Consider the following 18847-nt stretch of genomic DNA (forward strand, 5'->3'; position numbering starts at 1 on the left):
AAAAATCGAAAAACTGCAAATATTTCGCTAAAATAAAACTTTCGGTGGCTATATCTTGAAAACAGAGCCCTTTATCAAAAAATCTGTAAAGTATTTTTCGATTGGAAATTCAATTTTACATTAAAAAATTTCATCAAATTTGTTTTTGCATAAAATTTTGATTTTTTCCAAAAATCACTATTTTTTCAAAAATTCATTACTCGGCGGCAGATTTTTTGACCATGTTTCTCTATAGCTCAAAAGGGGTTGTACCCTAAAACATATCAAAAAATCTCGAATATCAATAAATATGTATTTTGGGAAATTGAGTTTTTGTGAAAAAAAAGTAGATTAAAAAATCTGCAAATTTTTTTTTCCGTGTGCCTATTTTTTCTCAATAGTCCTCAACAATACCTACAACTTTGCCCAAGGCACCAAATTGATCAGAAAATTCACTCAAAAGTTACAGCTGTTTGAATATGTACGTACTATTTTTGCATGGACAGCTGCCAAAATTGTATGGATACTTGTATGGGTGAACCAATGACACAAAATAGCTTAGTTTGAGCCAAATCAAAAAATACAAATAAAATCCATTTCCAGTTTTGGTAGAGAATGGCTCCCTTGCATTTTCTGTTACTTTTCATATGAAAGAAATTTCAATCTTGTCGTGCTTTCTTGACACACCCTGAAAATTGATGTAAGTGTGTCAACTTGCCAAATGGATTTCAGGTCAGAACGCGTTGGACATACGAACAAATCCAACAACCGTAAACATTTTTAGAGTTTTTTTTGAATAGGTTCTGGGTAATTCTCTACCAACTCACACGAATTCGGGAAAATTGTCCCGCACCTCTTCGATTTGCGTGAAGCTTTGTCCTAAGGGGTTACTTTTGTCCCTGATCACAATTCGTTTTTTGAGATCTAGTTTAAAATGCAATCAAATATTCAAATTTGACTAAAATGGGGTCGCAAAACTCAAATGTCAGGCAAAAAGTAAAAAAAAATGAAATATAATTTTTTTTGGTCCTGATTCGATTATCCGAAGTCCCATACAAACCTTCGGATAATCGAACTTCGGATAATCGAAATTTCGGATAATCGAGGCTTCGGATAATGGAGTCTGGACTGTATTCACGTGCCATTTTGTATGGACAGCTGCCAAAATTGTATGGGTGAACCAATGACACAAAATGGGTTCTTTGGTCATAGGGATGATCGCGATTGGACAACAAACCTGATAGATAACCAGAATTCATTTAAAATTTCATAAACATTTTCCTCAAAAGAGCTGATATTCTCGGAGGTACAAAATCTTCAAACGCTTTGGCCGGAATCTGGGTCGCTGAAAAACTTTACGCCGATGACAAACCGTGCTGTGAGAATCGTCAAATGTAATAGATACGACTGCATCTTTAACCTACCAAACATACGTACTTTTCCTCTGCTAAATCGTTTCTCTTTAAATCTGGAGGTCCACCGCTGTCCAAACCCGAGCCCAAGTTTAACTTGTCGGCGTCCATTGAACTCTATTTTTATCCAGTCTGGGACAGCGGTCATCGTTGGACCCGGTGCGATAAGGGCTAATCCATATCGCACAAATACATCCCCACGTGGTCAGTGTATGTTTGTGTATGTGAACGATTCAAAGTAACGCAAACCCATATCTAGCCTAGCAACGCTTTCGAAGGGTCGGTCGCGCTGAACCGGCCATAAATGAATCGTATCAGTAATTCTGAACCAGCCATTTCCGCCGGATTAGGGAAGGGACCTCTGGCGGCTGGCATGGCGGCTGTGATTCGGACGCAAAAATGGGAGATAAATGAGCTCAACAGGCGAACTTTCTTATCAGCAGCTGAACCCCACGGCCACGTGCGCCACGTGTGCATGTGATGAAACGATGAACGATGAAGCTGTTAAAGCGAGGAGGCTTGACCGTACTTTGTCGAGGAGGTGAAAAAGTTGGACTGCTTTGAGGGGGGGGATCTCGGTGTGCTGGAGAGGTTCAATCATTCGAGGCCTTTTGAGCTTTATGTACTCCAGGGTTGTTCTTTCGTAATTGAGTTGGACGAGGTGGATTTTTTTATTACAAAAGTTTTCTCTCTCTGTTTTCGTAACGTTATATCTTTTGATCATCTGTATTTACAAAATTTCACCTTTATTCACTGCTATTTACAACTACTTCGGGGGTTGGTATCTTCATTGTTCTAATGTAGGACTCCGGGCGTACCTTGAACTCACTTACAAGTTAAATGCTAAGCACTTGTTTCACCTTTTCGAGAAGCAACAACCGATTGTGTACCGATAACTTATGGTGGTTTCTGGAGATATGCTTGGATTTTATAAACTATAAAACTTAATCGTCTACGAGGCGGCTTGTTTCGGCGGATTAACTACGCTCAGTTAATGTAATTTGTCTTGATTTCATAACAAGTGCAGCAGTAACAACGTTGTCATCGTACACAACACGAGCCATCGGGAGAGTTGGATTGGATGAGTGGTACCACTTTTCACTATTGAAAATACAGAGAAAGAGTGATTTATTAGATGAGTGTTTTTTGTCTCGATTAAAATTATAAAAAAAGACATGAATATTTGCCTGATTTCATTTAAAATGATATTGAAAGTTCAAAAATTTTGTCATTTTTCTCTAAGTAATCCCAACATTTTTATGATTTTTGTGATATTTTTGTAAGGCTGTTTCAAATAATTTTCAAATTTTTTGTCACCCCCCCCCCCCCCCCCTTCAAATCGATCTGGGAAATCAGGGGGCAAAAAATATTGTTCGATAAAACTTCTCATTTTTTATATTTTTTCAAAATTCATTTGAATTTTAGTGAATTTTAGATATACAGTACCGCTGATACATTTTTTTTCGAATCCCATTTTTTAAACTGAAAATCAAATAATCATTCATCAATTCCAATTGGAAAGAGCCTAAACCGAAAAAAAGTTCTCCGATCGGGCTCAAAATTTATCTGGGGGTTCCTTGGCCAAAATAATTAGAACCGTATGTTTTGTTTGGCCATTAGGGTGACCTACATCGGGCTAGGGTGGTTCGAAAAATGGCAATTTTCGTCATTTTTCGCAAAAACCACTTTTTTCAAAAAATCATATCTCCGCGTCATTTCATCCGGTTTTAGCAGTCTTAGACGCAAAAGAAAGGTGGTTAGTTTGGCTATTTGAGAAAAATAGTAAGAAGTTTCAAAAATCTAGTTTAGCATTTGAAAAAGTCGTATGAAAGCTTAAAATGGCGTTTTGATCGTGTCTGGACCATAGAGCCTATGTCTGAAATTATTTTTATCGGATTCCTCGGAAAATTTCACATAAATTATCAAAAAAATTGGCGATGTCGAACTGTACGTTTCCGAGATATGATTTTTTGAAAATAAAAAACTGAGTTTTTCGACGCGGCACGCGCAAAACAGAAAAATGACCTAAACATGTTTGGGTACCAACATTTTCGCAATTAAAATACGCAACTTTTGGTACCCTAACAGGTATAGGTCATCGCTGAAATTTTGAAGTTATCGCCGATTTCGTCATTTACCTGTTTTTGCGCGTGGCGCGTCGAAATACTCAATTTTTATTTTCAAAAAATCATATCTCGAAAACGGTTCGAGATTGCCAATTTTTTTATTTGTTATTTCCGAGGAATCCGATAAAAATATTTTCAGACAAAGGCTCTATGGTCCAGACACGATCAAAACGCCATTTTAAGTTTTCATACGACTTTTTCAAATGTTAAGCAAGATTTTTGAAACTTCTTACTTTTTTTTTCTCAAATAGCCAAACTAACCCCCATTTTTTATTTTGCGTCTAAGACAGCTAAAATCGGATGAAATAACGCGGAGATATGATTTTGTTGAAAGAATGGTTTTTGCGAAAAATGACGAAAATTGCCATTTTTCGAACCACCCTAGCACGATGTTGGTCACCCGAATGGCCAAGCAAAAAAATACGGGTCTAATTATTTTGGCCAAGCCCGATCGGAGAACTTTTTTTCGGTTTAGGTTCTTTTGAAATGAAATTGCTGCATATTTAGCATCTTTTTAAAACATTTTAAATTTTCATGAAATATAACAGTTGCACAAAAAGTTTTTTTTCTCGAAAAAAAAATTCCGTCAATACATCGAAATTTTGAAAACTAAAGATTGGAAAGCAACTGGATGCGTGTAAAATAAATTTTTAAACTTTTTTTTCAATTCCTGGGACAAAAAATAAAAATTCCTGGGATTCGGAAATTCCCGGTTTGGAAAAAAATCCCGGGAATTTGCACCGGGAATTCCCGGGATAGACGCACTATTTTTATCATCATATAAAGATTGTTACTTTTGACCAATTGATGCAATTTAAAAAAAAATCAGAAACGAAAATGTTTGTTATCTGAAAGTACTTCTAGCAACACTAATTTTCAAAAAAAAACATTTTTTTTCGTTACGTATTTAAATAACGCTCCCCTTCCAAGTCTTATAACCAATTCTTCACGAAAATTGAATCAGGAATTAATTTTTTTAACTAGGTTGAAACTTTTTGGATCATTGGTTTGTACATTAGGGTGGGTACGTTTTTCAAAAAGTTCTCGGATCAAGTTTTAGTATGGTTCCCCTTGTAGGGCATGCCCATAGGGACTTTCATGCCAAATATCAGCTCATTTGGTTGTAAACTGGCTGCGCGCATCAGGGTTAAAGTTTACATGGGAATTACTATGGGAAATTGGAACTTGTTGTTCAAACGCTCCTACAGGTCTGGGAAAATAACGCGCCAACTTCTGGTATGGTCAGGCCTATTAGGAATGGTCTGGAGAACACTTTTTCCGAAGAGAGCATATGGATTCGTTGTCCCTAGACCTGGCGCATCGGCAAACAATCCGATGTCTCCAGAATCAACGGTTTTCCCTAAAAAAAGCATCAAATTTTAGCATGCTATGAAAACTTGATGAACACCGCGACGCCATACGTCAGGCAGCTACCACGTGGTTGAAATATTTGCAAAAAAAAATACAAATTTGCTATGTAAAGATTCTGAATTCGACTAAATAAAATAAGGATTGCTCGAAATAATCATTTTCTAGTTAAAAGAAGGTTTGCAATTGAATATTCCAGCCGTTTCTCACCCACGTGGTAGCTGTCTGACATATGGCGTCGCGGTGTTCATCAAACTTTCATAGCATGCTAAGGAAAATTTGATGCTTTTTCATGGAAAACCGTTGATTCCGGAGACATCGGATTGTTTGCTGATGCGCCAGGTCTAGGGACAACGAATCCATATGCTCTCTTCGGGAAAAGTGTTCTCCAGACCATTCCTAATAGGCCTGACCATACCAGAAGTTGGCGCGTTATTTTCCCAGACCTGCAGGAGCGCTTGAACAAAAAGTCCAAGTTTCCCATAGTAATTCCCATGTAAACTTTAACCCTGATGCGCGCAGCCAGTTTACAACCAAATGAGCTGATATTTGGCATGAATGTCCCTATGGGCATGCCCTACAAGGGGAACCATACTAAAACTTGATCCGAGAACTTTTTGAAAAACGTACCCACCCTATTGTACATACAAAAATAGTATATAAATATTCGAAAATCTGAATCTTGGTAAGAGATTTTCAGACCGATATGGTGTCTTCAGCAAAGTTATAGGTAAGGATAGAAAAAAATAGTTACACACAAAAAGTGAAATTTCCAAGAACAGTGTTTTGTATTCATCCTGTGATATTTTTTAGCAGACCAAAAAAGGCAACAAATTAAAACCAAATTTAACGGAAATACAAATTTTGAAAAAGTCTTGATTAAAAAAAATGTAATGGACCAATACAAATTTTGAAAAAGTCTTGATTAAAACAATATCAATGATCCAAAACAAATTAGAAAATAAAACATTTTAAATGTATGTCGCACAGGAAAGCATTCCTTTTTTTCGATGCAACGTACTGATTTTAAGTTAAAACCAAGTCTTGTAAGCAGTTGATTTAAAGCATTTTTATATGTTTATTCTTTATTACAGAGTTTTTCAGCCGGAGGCTGGTTCAACTCTTTTCATGATTTAAAACATATAAAATGCCTGTTTCCAATCTTCCTAACAGTAATATTTTCTAAATTTCAAAATCAAGCGTAACAATTCAAACATTTGTGTTTTTAGCAGAAGCCAAAGTTTGCGTTTTTAACCTTGGAAAACAAGCTATCGTCAGAAGAGAAATGAGAAATGAAAATTTTATTTTCCTCAATTTTAGTTCTTTACTTCTGCCATTACTGGCAAAAAAAAAAGAATAGAATAAAAAACAAAAAAAAAAAACGTGAATATTGCGAGCTACACTCACCCAGCAGCATGGCCTCGCGATTGTCCAGCGTTGGCTGCTCCCACTGCAGGATGCTTTCCTTGCCCTCGCGCCACAGCACCGGCGACAAACTGGCCACGCACCGTATCCGCAGGATTCCGTCCCTGTAGTGATGCGGCCCGACGACCACGTTCAGCCCCAGGTAGCTGGTGATGAGTCCGTGCGGGTTCTGGAAGCGCGGATAGGGCACGAGCATGCCCGGATCGGTCACCTGGACGTCGTTCAGGTACCACTGGAGCGTCGACGCCGGGTAGGACCGGCCGGAGGTGCAGTTCAGCTCCAGCGTTTCGCCCATGTGGTACGACCGGTGGTCACTGTCCCCGTTGATGTGGGGACCGTCTTTGGGCATATCTGGAGGGGGGGGAGAGGAAAGCAAGAGAACTTCGTAACTAAAAATTCTTACACATTTGTCCGGGCAAAACTCACATATCACATCCATCCGGCCCTCGCCCTGGACCGAATCGAAGCTGGGCGCCTCGGCGGAGATTTCGCACCGATACACGCCGGATGACTTCAACGTCAGCGAGCGCAGCAGCACCTTCGTGTTGTCCGAGTGGTTCGGATCGACGCGAACTCCCTCGATTTTGTAGCTCTTGATCGGTGGCGTCGCCGACGGGACGTACCGGTAGAACTCTTCGTTGTCCTTGTACCACTTGACGGAGTAGATCTTTTCGCCGCCGTGCCGCTCCTCGCCGTCGTTGTAGTAGTCCTGGAAGACGTCGTACGGATTGCGCGAACTGGGCGGGTTTTGTTCCCGAGTTCGGCCGGCAGGCTTTCCGGCCAGCTCGTAGCCGCACTCGAGTAGGGCCGATTCTCCGCGGAACTTGTAGCTTGGGATGCGAACCGTGTGAAGGTAGAGGGGGAGGACACCTGGAAGAGAATTTGAGCAAAAAAAAAAACATTTAAAAAACGAGGTATTTGATGATCAGACAGATTTTAAAGTTTCTATTCTAGAAGCCAGCGAGGCGTCCTTTCCCAGAATACCAGACAAAGTTTTCTTTGAAAGTACTTGAAAAACTCAAATATAGCTACTTGAAGTTTGTTCGTTCAGAGCTGTGCAGCCTTGTAACAGATACTTGAAAGCAAAATAATTTTTCCACCTATTTTCAGCGCACACAGTTTCTGCTGTTTGATGGTGAAGGGTGGTTGGGAGGTTGGAAAGCAAAAGGGGGACTTAGTGTTTCCTGCAACTGGGGTTTGTAAGCTCTTTGTTACATTTTCCTTCTGGAATCGATTCAACCACACCGGCAGCAATGAAAACACACGCATCAGTGCAAGTTGTAACTCAAAGAACAACTTTTACTCGTTATTGCTTCATTTGCTGCCTTGTAGGTAGGGTAGGTGTTGCTGATTTAGATTTTTCTTGCTGGAATTTAATTCAATTTCCGAAAAATACTGAACAGACTCGAACGTTGCTTTTAAAATTAAAAGATTTTGAATGTTAACCTTTTTGTCAAATATGGCCATTTCCACTGTTTATAGTTTCTGGAAGTCTCAGCAGAAAATGTTCCCCTTTTTCGCAGTGCGAATGAGTGCTCTTTGCTTTGTCTGATGTCTTGATGATTGTCTTGATGTCTTGATCTTGTTTTTTCATGCTTAAGCCTCATTTGTAAAGAGGATTAAAATGTTTGCTTTTGACGTTCGGCGTACGCTAGAGATTGGATTATGTTACTGGAATTTTCAGACATTTTTTGAAGTTTATGGTTTGGTTTCCCCCAAAAAAAGATCAAAAGAAGCAGAATTAATTGTTCATACTAGGTTGCAGACAAGTGCAACAAATGCATTGATCTGGCTCAGGCAGACCCATGAATAGACATTTCATATATTTTTGGAAATAGCTTGTAAATGTTATAGTTACAGACATGTTTTATTTACGAAATGTTGGCAAAAGATTGCAAACTGGTTTGATTTTTTTAAATCATAGATCTGTCAGAGAAAAAAAAACTCTGTTCCAATTAAAATTTTATCTCAAGAAGACCTCTTGAAAAATCTCTTTTTAAATCAAAATTGTATTTTTAGAAAATTTTAGAAAAACATGTATTTTCTTAAATTCAAAGATATTTTGCAAATTATTGGTAGAAGCATAACTGTTATAGAGAGAGAACTGCAAATAAAACATTTCTCATGCCAAAAAATGTCTTGGCTAGCTTTCAAACATTTCCGATTTATTTACAAGAAATCAAATTTGATAGAGGAGTAGTTTTCTATGATTTCGCATTTTTTTTGCGGTGCTTAAATTTTCATTTTTTGATTTGGATGAAACTTTGTCCATCTCAAATGAAGCAATTTTGCATCATTAGTTTTTTCATTCAAATCTCCATACAATTTTGGGTGCTAGTCAATATTTTTCGAAACTTGAATATTTAAAAAAACTGAAAAGTTCTGCAAAGTTTTAGGTTATGATTAGAACTTTCCGGAAAAATAGGTACACGGAAAAATAATCGGAAATCACCAAAAGTAAAATTCGTATTTTTTTTAATTTCAATTTTTTATGATTTTTTTTTATGAAAAAGTCATCTGAGTAATGAGTTATAGTGCGTGATGTTGCAAAATCTGGATTAGAAGACATGATTTTTTGGAATATATCGAAAAAATTGAACCAACATCATTTTTTGAAGCAAATTAGTAATCGAAAAGCACTTATAATTTTTTTTAAAAATAAAATGTTCCATTTTCAGCTTGAAGGTATTTTTAGGCATAATTTATTGATTTCTTATCGTTTTGCCTTTCTTACAAAAGAAAGGTTTGCTTTTGGAAAAACGCTTTTCTCAGAAATCTTAAAAAATTCGTGCACGGCGAGGAATCGTCCCAGGAAAAAATCCTATTACTGAATTGAAGGTTTAGATGCGCTCTTTCGGTTGAATTTTGGCCCGAAACCCGGAACTCAAAGTCCGATTTTTGAGAGCTCTTTTTCTGAAATACTTAAGCGATGTCTGTATCCGCTCTTAAAAATTTGTGTCTTCCATCATTGGAAATCCGCTCGTAAAACCCACAATTTTTATATTTCAGATCTGTAGCCGTGGGGTCGGAGACGAACATTTTATTTTTCGATTCACAATTTTCGACCAGTGAATGTGCACCATGGTCAAAGGCATTTTTAGATGTATTTTTTGGACTATTTTACAGATAACACTATCAAATTTGAAGAATTCAGTTTCAAACAAAAAGCCATTCGAAAACATGCGCCATAAACTGCTTGGGCCTAAAATTTGAAGCTTTTCCTAAATGTATTTCCAGAGATATAGCCATATTAGTGTTTTTCGTCTTATTTTTACTCTATTTTTTCCTATTAAATTTTTGGTTTTATACAGAATCATATACTGAACATCAAATTCGAAGTCTTGGCTCGTTCTCGCTCGAAAGATCGACAAGTCGTCAAGTCGAAGCATAAACGCCAGCACATTTACGCTTGCGCGTTTTACGCTGCGCGTGAAAGTGTGCTTTCTGGCTTCTCATAATAGATCGACAAAGTGCAATATCGATACATATTTTTTTTCAAGTAAATCATAGACTAACATTAAAGACTGAGTACCCTTTATTTTTTCTAATTATGTCAATCCAAAAAGGTTTTCTTAATTAAATATAATTATCTTCCAACCCATATTCTACCTCTGAAATAAAAAAATTACATTCGAGGTTTAGCCTTAAAAGACTCGAAGCTTTAGGTCAATTTCTCACTGGGTGGTTTCATTGGGCAATTAGTTTCCGAGGTACAGTATCACAAAAAACTCGAATCGATGAAAATGAAAAATGACCTTATATTTCTTTGTGATATATATATTTTTTTTTATAATTTGGTTTTAAATTTGAAATTAAAAAAAATAGTTGTTAACCTTTTAAAAAGTGATGCTTGATTTTAAAATTTGGAAATTATTTTTCTTGAAGAGATCACAAAATTTCACAAAAGTTTCATTATTTATCATCGCAAATCAGACCAATAGTTTCTGAGATATCGTCAGTTGAAAATTACAGGATAATTAGGTAACTCTTATAAAAACTCATCTTCATTGATTCAAAATCGTTTGTGAGGCTGTTTCTCAGAAACTAATTGCCCAATTTTCAAAGTCTCAGAGGAAAAAATGTAGGAAGCTTTATAAAAATTATTGTATTTCGGGTTTGCTTATCTTTCGAGTAGTATTTTTAAATTGCAAAAAAAAAAGAAAAGAAATCATTTTTTTATTTTTTTTCGAGATAAATCGACCCTCTTTTGCCCAAATATACTAAGCATAAGCATAAGCATAGGTGCCCACCCGCAGGTGCTACTCCGTTATTGACCAGGACCTCCAGAAGTTACATCCACGAGCCGTGGAAGATGAGTGGGTGCTATCTTTCCTCGCTTCGCAACTTCTCAAAGGCCCCTATCATGCTGATCAATACCGGCGCCGGCCACGACCAGTGGTAGAGTCACGGGGAAGTGGATGGGAATGTTAGTCCGATACTTGAGTGATAGAGACCGCCCAATCGACTGCTTCTCCGACAAAGTATCACATGAGTTTTTAGGGGGTTAGTAAATGGGTATGAGGTCAGGACTCTCGAGTGGCAGTGATGTGACCATGAGCATTTTGTTTATCGGTTGAAAATTTTAAATCTTAGGCAGCCGGCTGCGGAAAGATAAATAATTGATTATTTAGAAAGTTTTTTTAATCGAACGCGTGCCAACCGAGCAGTAGTGCTTTGGGCTGGACTAATCAGTATATTTTTAATATTTGTACAATTTAGATAACGCGAGCTAATTTCAAAAATAGTTAATTAAAGACGCTTTACTCTTAATAAAATTGATAGTTTGATGAGTTAATACTAAAACTGTCAGCAGGAATAAATTATTACGATCAACGAATATGAACGCAAAGAAAACAGGTCATCACGTAACCGATTGTAATGAAATTAAAACAATAACTTGAACGAATTAAACCGGTGGCGTGCCCTCCAATCAACGATGATAAAAGAAGGACTTATGAAAAATAAAATATCAAATAAAAGGCTCCGACAAACACGTTGCAGAGTAACCACGAGGTCCCACTGCTCACAATCGAATCAAAAATTCAAAAACGCGCGCTAATGGTCTATCCTAAATGTCAGCGTGTTTTTCGATAAACGATTCTATAGAAATGAGTTTTTCACCGTGAAAATTTAACACATTATTTGGATTGTATCAATCTACAGGTACAGTTGACAAACTAACGAAACGACAGCAAAATGATCAAGAACGCGTATAATTAATTATTTAATGATGACCCTATAACGATTATTTTCAATGAGATATGATTTGGATTTATCGACCGATTCTGGAGAATTCGAGATAAATCGACCCTCTTTTGCCCAAATAAACTAATCACAAAGATAATTATGATGGCAATTGTACTGAGAAATCAAAAGTGATCATATATAACGTAGAAAAGTCAAACTCATTTGGAGTCGCTAAGCCCGAAAATGAACTTAAAACTTTTTTTTGGGACTGGCTATGTCCGATTTCATACTGAACCACGCATTCTAAAACCAAATCTTACATCAAATTGTATAATATTTCAACTTTAATCACAATAGATAAGATGCTTTTTATGAATTTTTCATAAATTTATGCAGTTCTGTTTGCATATTAAATTATGAATCGTTTTCATGAGAGAAAATTACAGCCTGATCTGCTTAAATTTGAATAATGTGGCAGTTTCTTAATGGTGTTTATCATCTACTTTGTGGTTCAACCGCTTTCCCTTTTGGGATCAATTTTAAAGATTTATGTCATGCAAAACAAATATTAACCTACACACTATCCCTCTATCAAAACATAAATCTATATTATCCCCCAGCAACGCCAGCATCGATTGACTTTTTATACCGATGCAAAAATGGTTTATTTGTGTGTATTCTGCGTGCAAAACAGGCAATTATCCCGGTGCCACGTGAAACGTATAAATTATTGTGTTCCATTTTATTTTTTCTTGTATTACCAAGCCTGACAATTTTTTTCAAACACTACAGGGGCCATTCACACTCTGGTAGGAGAAATGAATCAACCGACGTTGATTTGTTCGCACCGAGCGGAACTAATGACGATCGATTTGCTTGATTTTTTTTGTTTGTGCGCGATTTAACTTAAATTGTGCTTTTTTTTTCAAATAAGTAAAGGTTTAACTTATTTTGGATTTTTCTCTTTTTGTGATATTTTGAAAATAAATTCATGTGAAATAAGATTCATGTGAAAAGGTTACTCAGAATTTAAAACAAAGACAAACTAATTAATGCAGATTGACTCAATAAAAATGCAATTGAAAATTAAATGATCTTGATTGGCATTCAATTGTGTTGTTCCTTAGAACGAGTGACAAGTCAGTTACAGAAATGTCCACAATCAAACCTAGCCATTTGTCACAAATTCAAACAAACAGGATTTGAAATAGCATTGATTAAATAAAACTGCTCATCCAACCAAATTTCCCAACTGACAACCAATCGATGGATTTAGTTATTTTTTCATCCGGAATCCACCTCACGGTCGGTTCGGTCCAATTCATGAACGATTTTGCGACACGATAAAAACCACCGCCGGTCAATAGAATGTGCCCCGAATTGATAACGAGTCGAGCGATGAATGGACGTGAATTTTAAATTCTATGGTTTTAAAATTTAATAAAAAAAATCCTCACAGCTGTCTGCGTTGACAAGTGGAGCTGTCTCCCCCCCCCAGTCTAAATTGAGTACACTCTTGCTTCCTTCAGGCAGTGATGTGTAAAATTTCGACGAGGAAAATAGTTTTTCCATCACCGCTGCGATGGCTTATCTGCAGGGAAGGCAAAATTGTGAAAAATTCTCCATGGAACTCGACCAAACTTGAACACAATAGTGTTGAGTGACAATCTGAATTAATTTTTCAGCCGGACGGCGAAAAGTGAGTTCTGGCGGGGATGAAAAGTTGACCAGAACAGGAAAAAAAAAAACAGCACACCAAACACGGTCACCAGTAGTGGTGACAGAGAGGGAAAGAGTCGTCGTTTCGAGCTCGCTCGGACGTTGAGAGTGAATTTTTATGTCGAAAAGTTTTTTGCAACGGGATTAAACTGAACGACGTCAGGCCAGGCTGCGCCGGATGTTCGGCGAGTGGGGGCACTTCTTGGAATTAGTGAGGACACCCGCACGCCGACGACGACACACACACTCACATGGGAGTTCAAGTTTAAGCTGATTTAACATGCACTTTTTGTCGGTTTAATTCCGGTTTGCTGCACTCAATCCAGTAGATGAGCTGAGCGTGTTTTTAGCCGGGGAACATTGCTTGAAATTAACTGTGACTGTATTCGAGTGATAGAAGAACACATGCTGAATGATAGCTATAGGACTTAAGTTCACCAAGAATGCACCTGACTTGTATCGAAAAGCTTGCAGTTTTTTATATGGAGTCAATCTTGATAAAGATTGCATTCAATGTTCTTCCCAATTAGTGAATAATGAATTTGACAATGAGCTATTTGAAGTATCATTTCCGTCTAACTCAACTTTTATCTTGCAATTGTTTTAATTTATGCAGAAAAGGAGGGAGTATTGAACAACCAATGGGTAATTATCTGCCAACTCACACAGCAGTTGCCCCGACCCCTCTTCAATTTGCGTGAAACTTTGTCCTGAGGGGTAACTTTTGTCCCTGATCGTGAATCCGAGGTCCGTTTTTTGATATCTCGTGACGGAGGGGCGGTAGGACCCCTTACATTTTTGAGCATGCGAAAAAAGAGGTGTTTTTCAATAATTTGCAGCCTGAAACGGTGATGAGATAGAAATTTGGTGTCAAAGGAACTTTTATGTAAAATTAGACGCCCGATTTGATGGCGTACTCAGAATTCCGAAAAAACGTATTTTTCATCAAAAAAAAAAAAACACTTAAAAAAGTTTTAAAAACTGCCATTTTTCGTTACTCGACTGTAAAATTTTTTGGACCATGTCATTTTGATATAAAAATTGCAAGAAGTCATATCTTTGCCTTTTTTTCTAAATTTTCCATACCGACAAAAAATATAAAAATTAAACTGCAAGCCAGGGTATTAACATTTCAATGGAAAAAGTGTGTTGAATGCATTTTACACAAGCCCAATAGTTTTGCAATCATTTGGTTTACATCGGAATGTACATCATTTGGTGTACATCGGAATTAAGCCAAAATTCACAATAGGACAGAAGCATTTAAAAATGTTTGCAATGGCTCAAAATGGGAAAAAATAAAACAAAACAAAATTGTTACCATTTAAACAAAAAAAAAATACACTGTTCAAAATTCAAACGACAAGATTTTTTTCAAGTCTTCTAGGATCTTTGCAATCAGTTGTCTGATCAACAATATTCATAATGAAAAAAGTACAAAAAATTTTCAACATTTGGGAGTTATTTTGGTAAGTGTTGTTTTTTTTTTCTTCATGTCTTTTTAAAGCATTTTTTTATACCGTTCAGATCTCTTTAAAATGATCCCTCTAAATTGAAAAAATATTTTTTGAAAGAGTAAATGATAACATATTTTTCACAAGCGAAAGTATATAGAAGCAAAGCATAAATCATTCATTTTTCCAGTTTTCTACCAAGCTCAGGCACGTTCCATATCCTTAACCAATCAATTCTGGTTCAAGGTACTAGTACTAGTACAAGAATAGTTATTTGAAAGTAAATTCACTTGTTTGTTTGATTTAGAAAAAAAAATCCAAATCTTTGAATTTTTCGTTTGGTGTTATCATGTTTAACTTTTTAGGGGCCATGTATAAACCACGTAAATACAATGAACATTTTTGGTTTAATACAATGAATTGTATAAGCAAATAATAAATTTACATTTTGAATATTTCTTATGACTTAAAGAGCTTTAGAGTTTTTTCAACTATGATTTGATTTCAATGTATTAAAAAACACTTAAAAATTTTACTCAATTTTTTTCCGGAAATATACACATTTTATTATTTTTATTAGAGTTTTTTTGTAAAATATTTAAACTTTCACTTAATACCGTCTTTTTGATAATACTAAAATTTTCATTATTTGCCATATGGCTATCAAACGAGGCGAAATTTTGCATGCTTTTTCACTTTTGGGGTATCAAACGAAGCAAATTTTTTTATGCATCTAAAATTTTATATTTTTTTTTGTAAATTAATAGAAAAAAACATAAAATATCTTTATGAATTACTCAAATTTTCATAATTTTCAATATGAGTATTAAACGCTTTGAAATACTAAAATTTTCACAATATTCCGTATTTTTTCGAAAAAAAAACTTTAATCAAAAAATTATAACTTTCACTTCGTCGTTACCCACATTGCAAATTTTGTACTGTATTTCAGGAGATTCTTTTTTTAATTCTTATATGGAATCAATTGGATCAGTTCTACATTGTTTTTTTTAATAATAATTTCTACATAAGGCTTAAACTAAACATATAATTGATATTAATAGGTTCTCAATGATTACAAATTTCAAACAAATTTATTTAAAAAATAAAACATAATAGCTTATTCTAAATTCTAAAAACCTTTGAAATTCCTAAATTTTGTATTGAATAAATTAAAGTATGATGACTCCTAGATATATTTCTGATTTTAATATTTTAATCTAAGAAAAATGTCAAATATTTCCTTCATCAGATTTAAATAATTCTATAGAGCACAGCAGAGAAGCACTGTATCAAAAATAAACAATTATAATAAATATTCAAACAATGTTTTTTTAAAAAAGAGTTATTATTATGGAGTTGAAATGCTAACAACAATTTGGGGGCGAAAAAAACATAAATTCAAAATTTGCATTGAAAAAGCTTGTGAAATCGATTGTAAGCCATTCAGAATACACTGTCTAATGCTTTATTCATCAGATCAAGATTTTTCAATATTTAAACAAATTTTGATTTTTGGGACCAAAAACGTAAAAGCTCCGAGAAAAGTTTGTTTTCATTAATTTACTGATATTTTGCTATATTGATAGAAGTAAAACTGTGATAATAAATTAAGAATTTTGTGATCTTTTGTACCGTAATTAAAAATATCAAGCTTAAATTTTGAAAGTTTAGAGCAGAAACCTGCAATAGAGAGCTTTGTGTAGTGCGGATAGTTTGTTTTTCGTACGTACAAAGTAAAACAATTTTTTGTTGTTGTAGAAATCCAGAGTTTTGTTTCAAAATGTCATGTAAGCTGTTGTGTTTCATAAATTTCAGGTGAACTTTCAATTTATGAAAACCGCATTGCACAGTATTTTTCGAAATCTATCAATGAACTCAACTATAATCAATATATTGGGTAAATACACCTTCAACAAACTATCCACCTCCTACAAGTTCCGAAATAGTTTCTCTATCACCCTCCTCCTAGCACTCACCTGTCAGGAGCAGCATCCTGCACAGCACTCCAATGACTATTTGCACCAGCAGCATTTCTTTGCGGAACTTTGCACACCGGTAAGAGCAAACGGAAGCAGCTATTATATCCTGACACCCACCCGCCACCCTTTTCCCAGTTGATGGATCAGTTTTATTTCTTCCCCTTTTTTTTCTCGTCACTATTTGTCGCTCTGTATTTGTACCTACATTTCCGGGGACCGATGGCGATTTGATTTCAATTTAACCCGCCATTTTCCCACCCACACATGTTCGAATTCGTCGTCGTCCTTCTTTAATTTCCGGAAGCCACAGATTTCACCACCACCCTGCCGTGTTGGTTGGTTGTATTGAAATAAATCGTTTCCTTGCGCCCCAACTTAAGCTTCGTTTGCCTCCCCCTGAGGGTGTCTGCCTTTTCTTCTATTATTGTAGGAGGGTGGCTTTTTCACACACAAATTTGTCTCGCAGTACAGAGCTAACAAAACTTTTCCTTTTGTAGGGGGTGGGAAGGTGGCTTATGTTGACTTGGGGGCACTTCTTTTCCACTTTTCCACTTTTTCCGCCCGAGTGAACCTAATCCTGGCGCTTCCGACTAAGCGTGTTTGTGATGAACTCAGGCGTAAACATGTGGCAATTTGTTCTCATCAGTTGCAGCGACCAAGTCAAAGCTAATCATTACTGCAAACACAACCCCACCACATCTCCATCTCATTAGTGGAGTTGAGAAGTCAAGAGTCAGTTAAGCGAGTGGGTTGAACCCACTCACAAATCACTACTTTCCCACTTGACTCCGTTGGTCGTGTTGATCTCCGGAGGAGGTCCTTCATTAGCCTTAATGAAATGTCCTTCCGGAAGCGGCAAACTTTTCCGATTTTTCCTCGTTACACTTGGCCACAACTCATCGGGGAGAAACTTGTCCAAAGTGTACACAACACACACGCACTGGAATATAATTTGCAAAAGGATTTCCACCAGGAGGACACGCAAGCGAAAAAAAAAAACACGTCCACTGCCGTCGTGGCAACGATTGGGACTGTTTTGACGCTCGGGCGGTCGTTAAAAATGTAAAGAGTCCGTTTCGCGGTTCCTGTCCGTCGGGACGCATTTTTTTTTTTCGCGTTCCGGTTTCGTCGATCGTCGTCGGTGTGTATTTCGGGTGAGTGCGTGCGTGTGTGTGAAGGTGCGGCTAGCTCTGGTTGTCACGATGACAGCAGAGCTGAGCCAGTCCGTTTCGCGGTTCCTGTCCGTCGGGACGCATTTTTTTTTTTCGCGTTCCGGTTTCGTCGATCGTCGTCGGTGTGTATTTCGGGTGAGTGCGTGCGTGTGTGTGAAGGTGCGGCTAGCTCTGGTTGTCACGATGACAGCAGAGCTGAGCCAGTCCGTTTCGCGGTTCCTGTCCGTCGGGACGCATTTTTTTTTTTTCGCGTTCCGGTTTCGTCGATCGTCGTCGGTGTGTGTTTCGGGTGAGTGCGTGAGTGTGTGTGCGGCTAGCTCTGGTTGTCACGATGACAGCAGAGCTGAGCCAGTCCGTTTTGCGGTTCCTGTCCGTCGGGACGCATTTTTTTTTTCGCGTTCCGGTTTCGTCGATCGTCGTCGGTGTGTATTTCGGGTGAGTGCGTGCGTGTGTGTGAAGGTGCGGCTAGCTCTGGTTGTCACGATGACAGCAGAGCTGAGCCAGTCCGTTTTGCGGTTCCTGTCCGTCGGGACGCATTTTTTTTCGCGTTCCGGTTTCGTCGATCGTCGTCGGTGTGTGTTTCGGGTGAGTGCGTGAGTGTGTGTGCGGCTAGCTCTGGTTGTCACGATGACAGCAGAGCTGAGCCAGTCCGTTTTGCGGTTCCTGTCCGTCGGGACGCATTTTTTTTTTCGCGTTCCGTTTTCGTCGATCGTCGTCGGTGTGTATTTCGGGTGATTGCGTGAGTGTGTGTGCGGCTAGCTCTGGTTGTCACGATGACAGCAGAGCTCAGCCAGTCCGTTTCGCGGTTCCTGTCCGTCGGGACGCATTTTTTTTTCTCGTTCCGGTTTCGTCGATCGTCGTCGGTGTGTATTTCGGGTGAGTGCGTGCGTGTGTGTGAAGGTGCGGCTAGCTCTGGTTGTCACGATGACAGCAGAGCTGAGCCAGTCCGTTTCGCGGTTCCTGTCCGTCGGGACGCATTTTTTTTTCGCGTTCCGGTTTCGTCGATCGTCGTCGGTGTGTATT

The 18847-nt window shown here is 37.5% G+C and overlaps 1 protein-coding gene across 1 annotated transcript; it reads right to left on the bottom strand.

Annotated features, from left to right (window-relative positions):
* Nucleotides 1-2220: 2220 nt before the first annotated feature.
* On the bottom strand, nt 2221-17666 carry LOC120420640 (uncharacterized). Its single transcript, XM_039583718.1, has 4 exons — nt 16650-17666; nt 6737-7180; nt 6293-6661; nt 2221-2492 (listed from the first exon to the last, which is right to left on the bottom strand). The coding sequence occupies exons 1-4, from the start codon at nt 16702-16704 to the stop codon at nt 2404-2406; spliced, it is 957 nt and encodes a 318-aa protein (XP_039439652.1). The 5' UTR covers nt 16705-17666; the 3' UTR covers nt 2221-2403.
* Nucleotides 17667-18847: the final 1181 nt, after the last annotated feature.

This window comes from Culex pipiens, chromosome 3, assembly GCF_016801865.2.
Source record: "Culex pipiens pallens isolate TS chromosome 3, TS_CPP_V2, whole genome shotgun sequence".
NCBI classification, from domain to species: domain Eukaryota; kingdom Metazoa; phylum Arthropoda; class Insecta; order Diptera; family Culicidae; genus Culex; species Culex pipiens.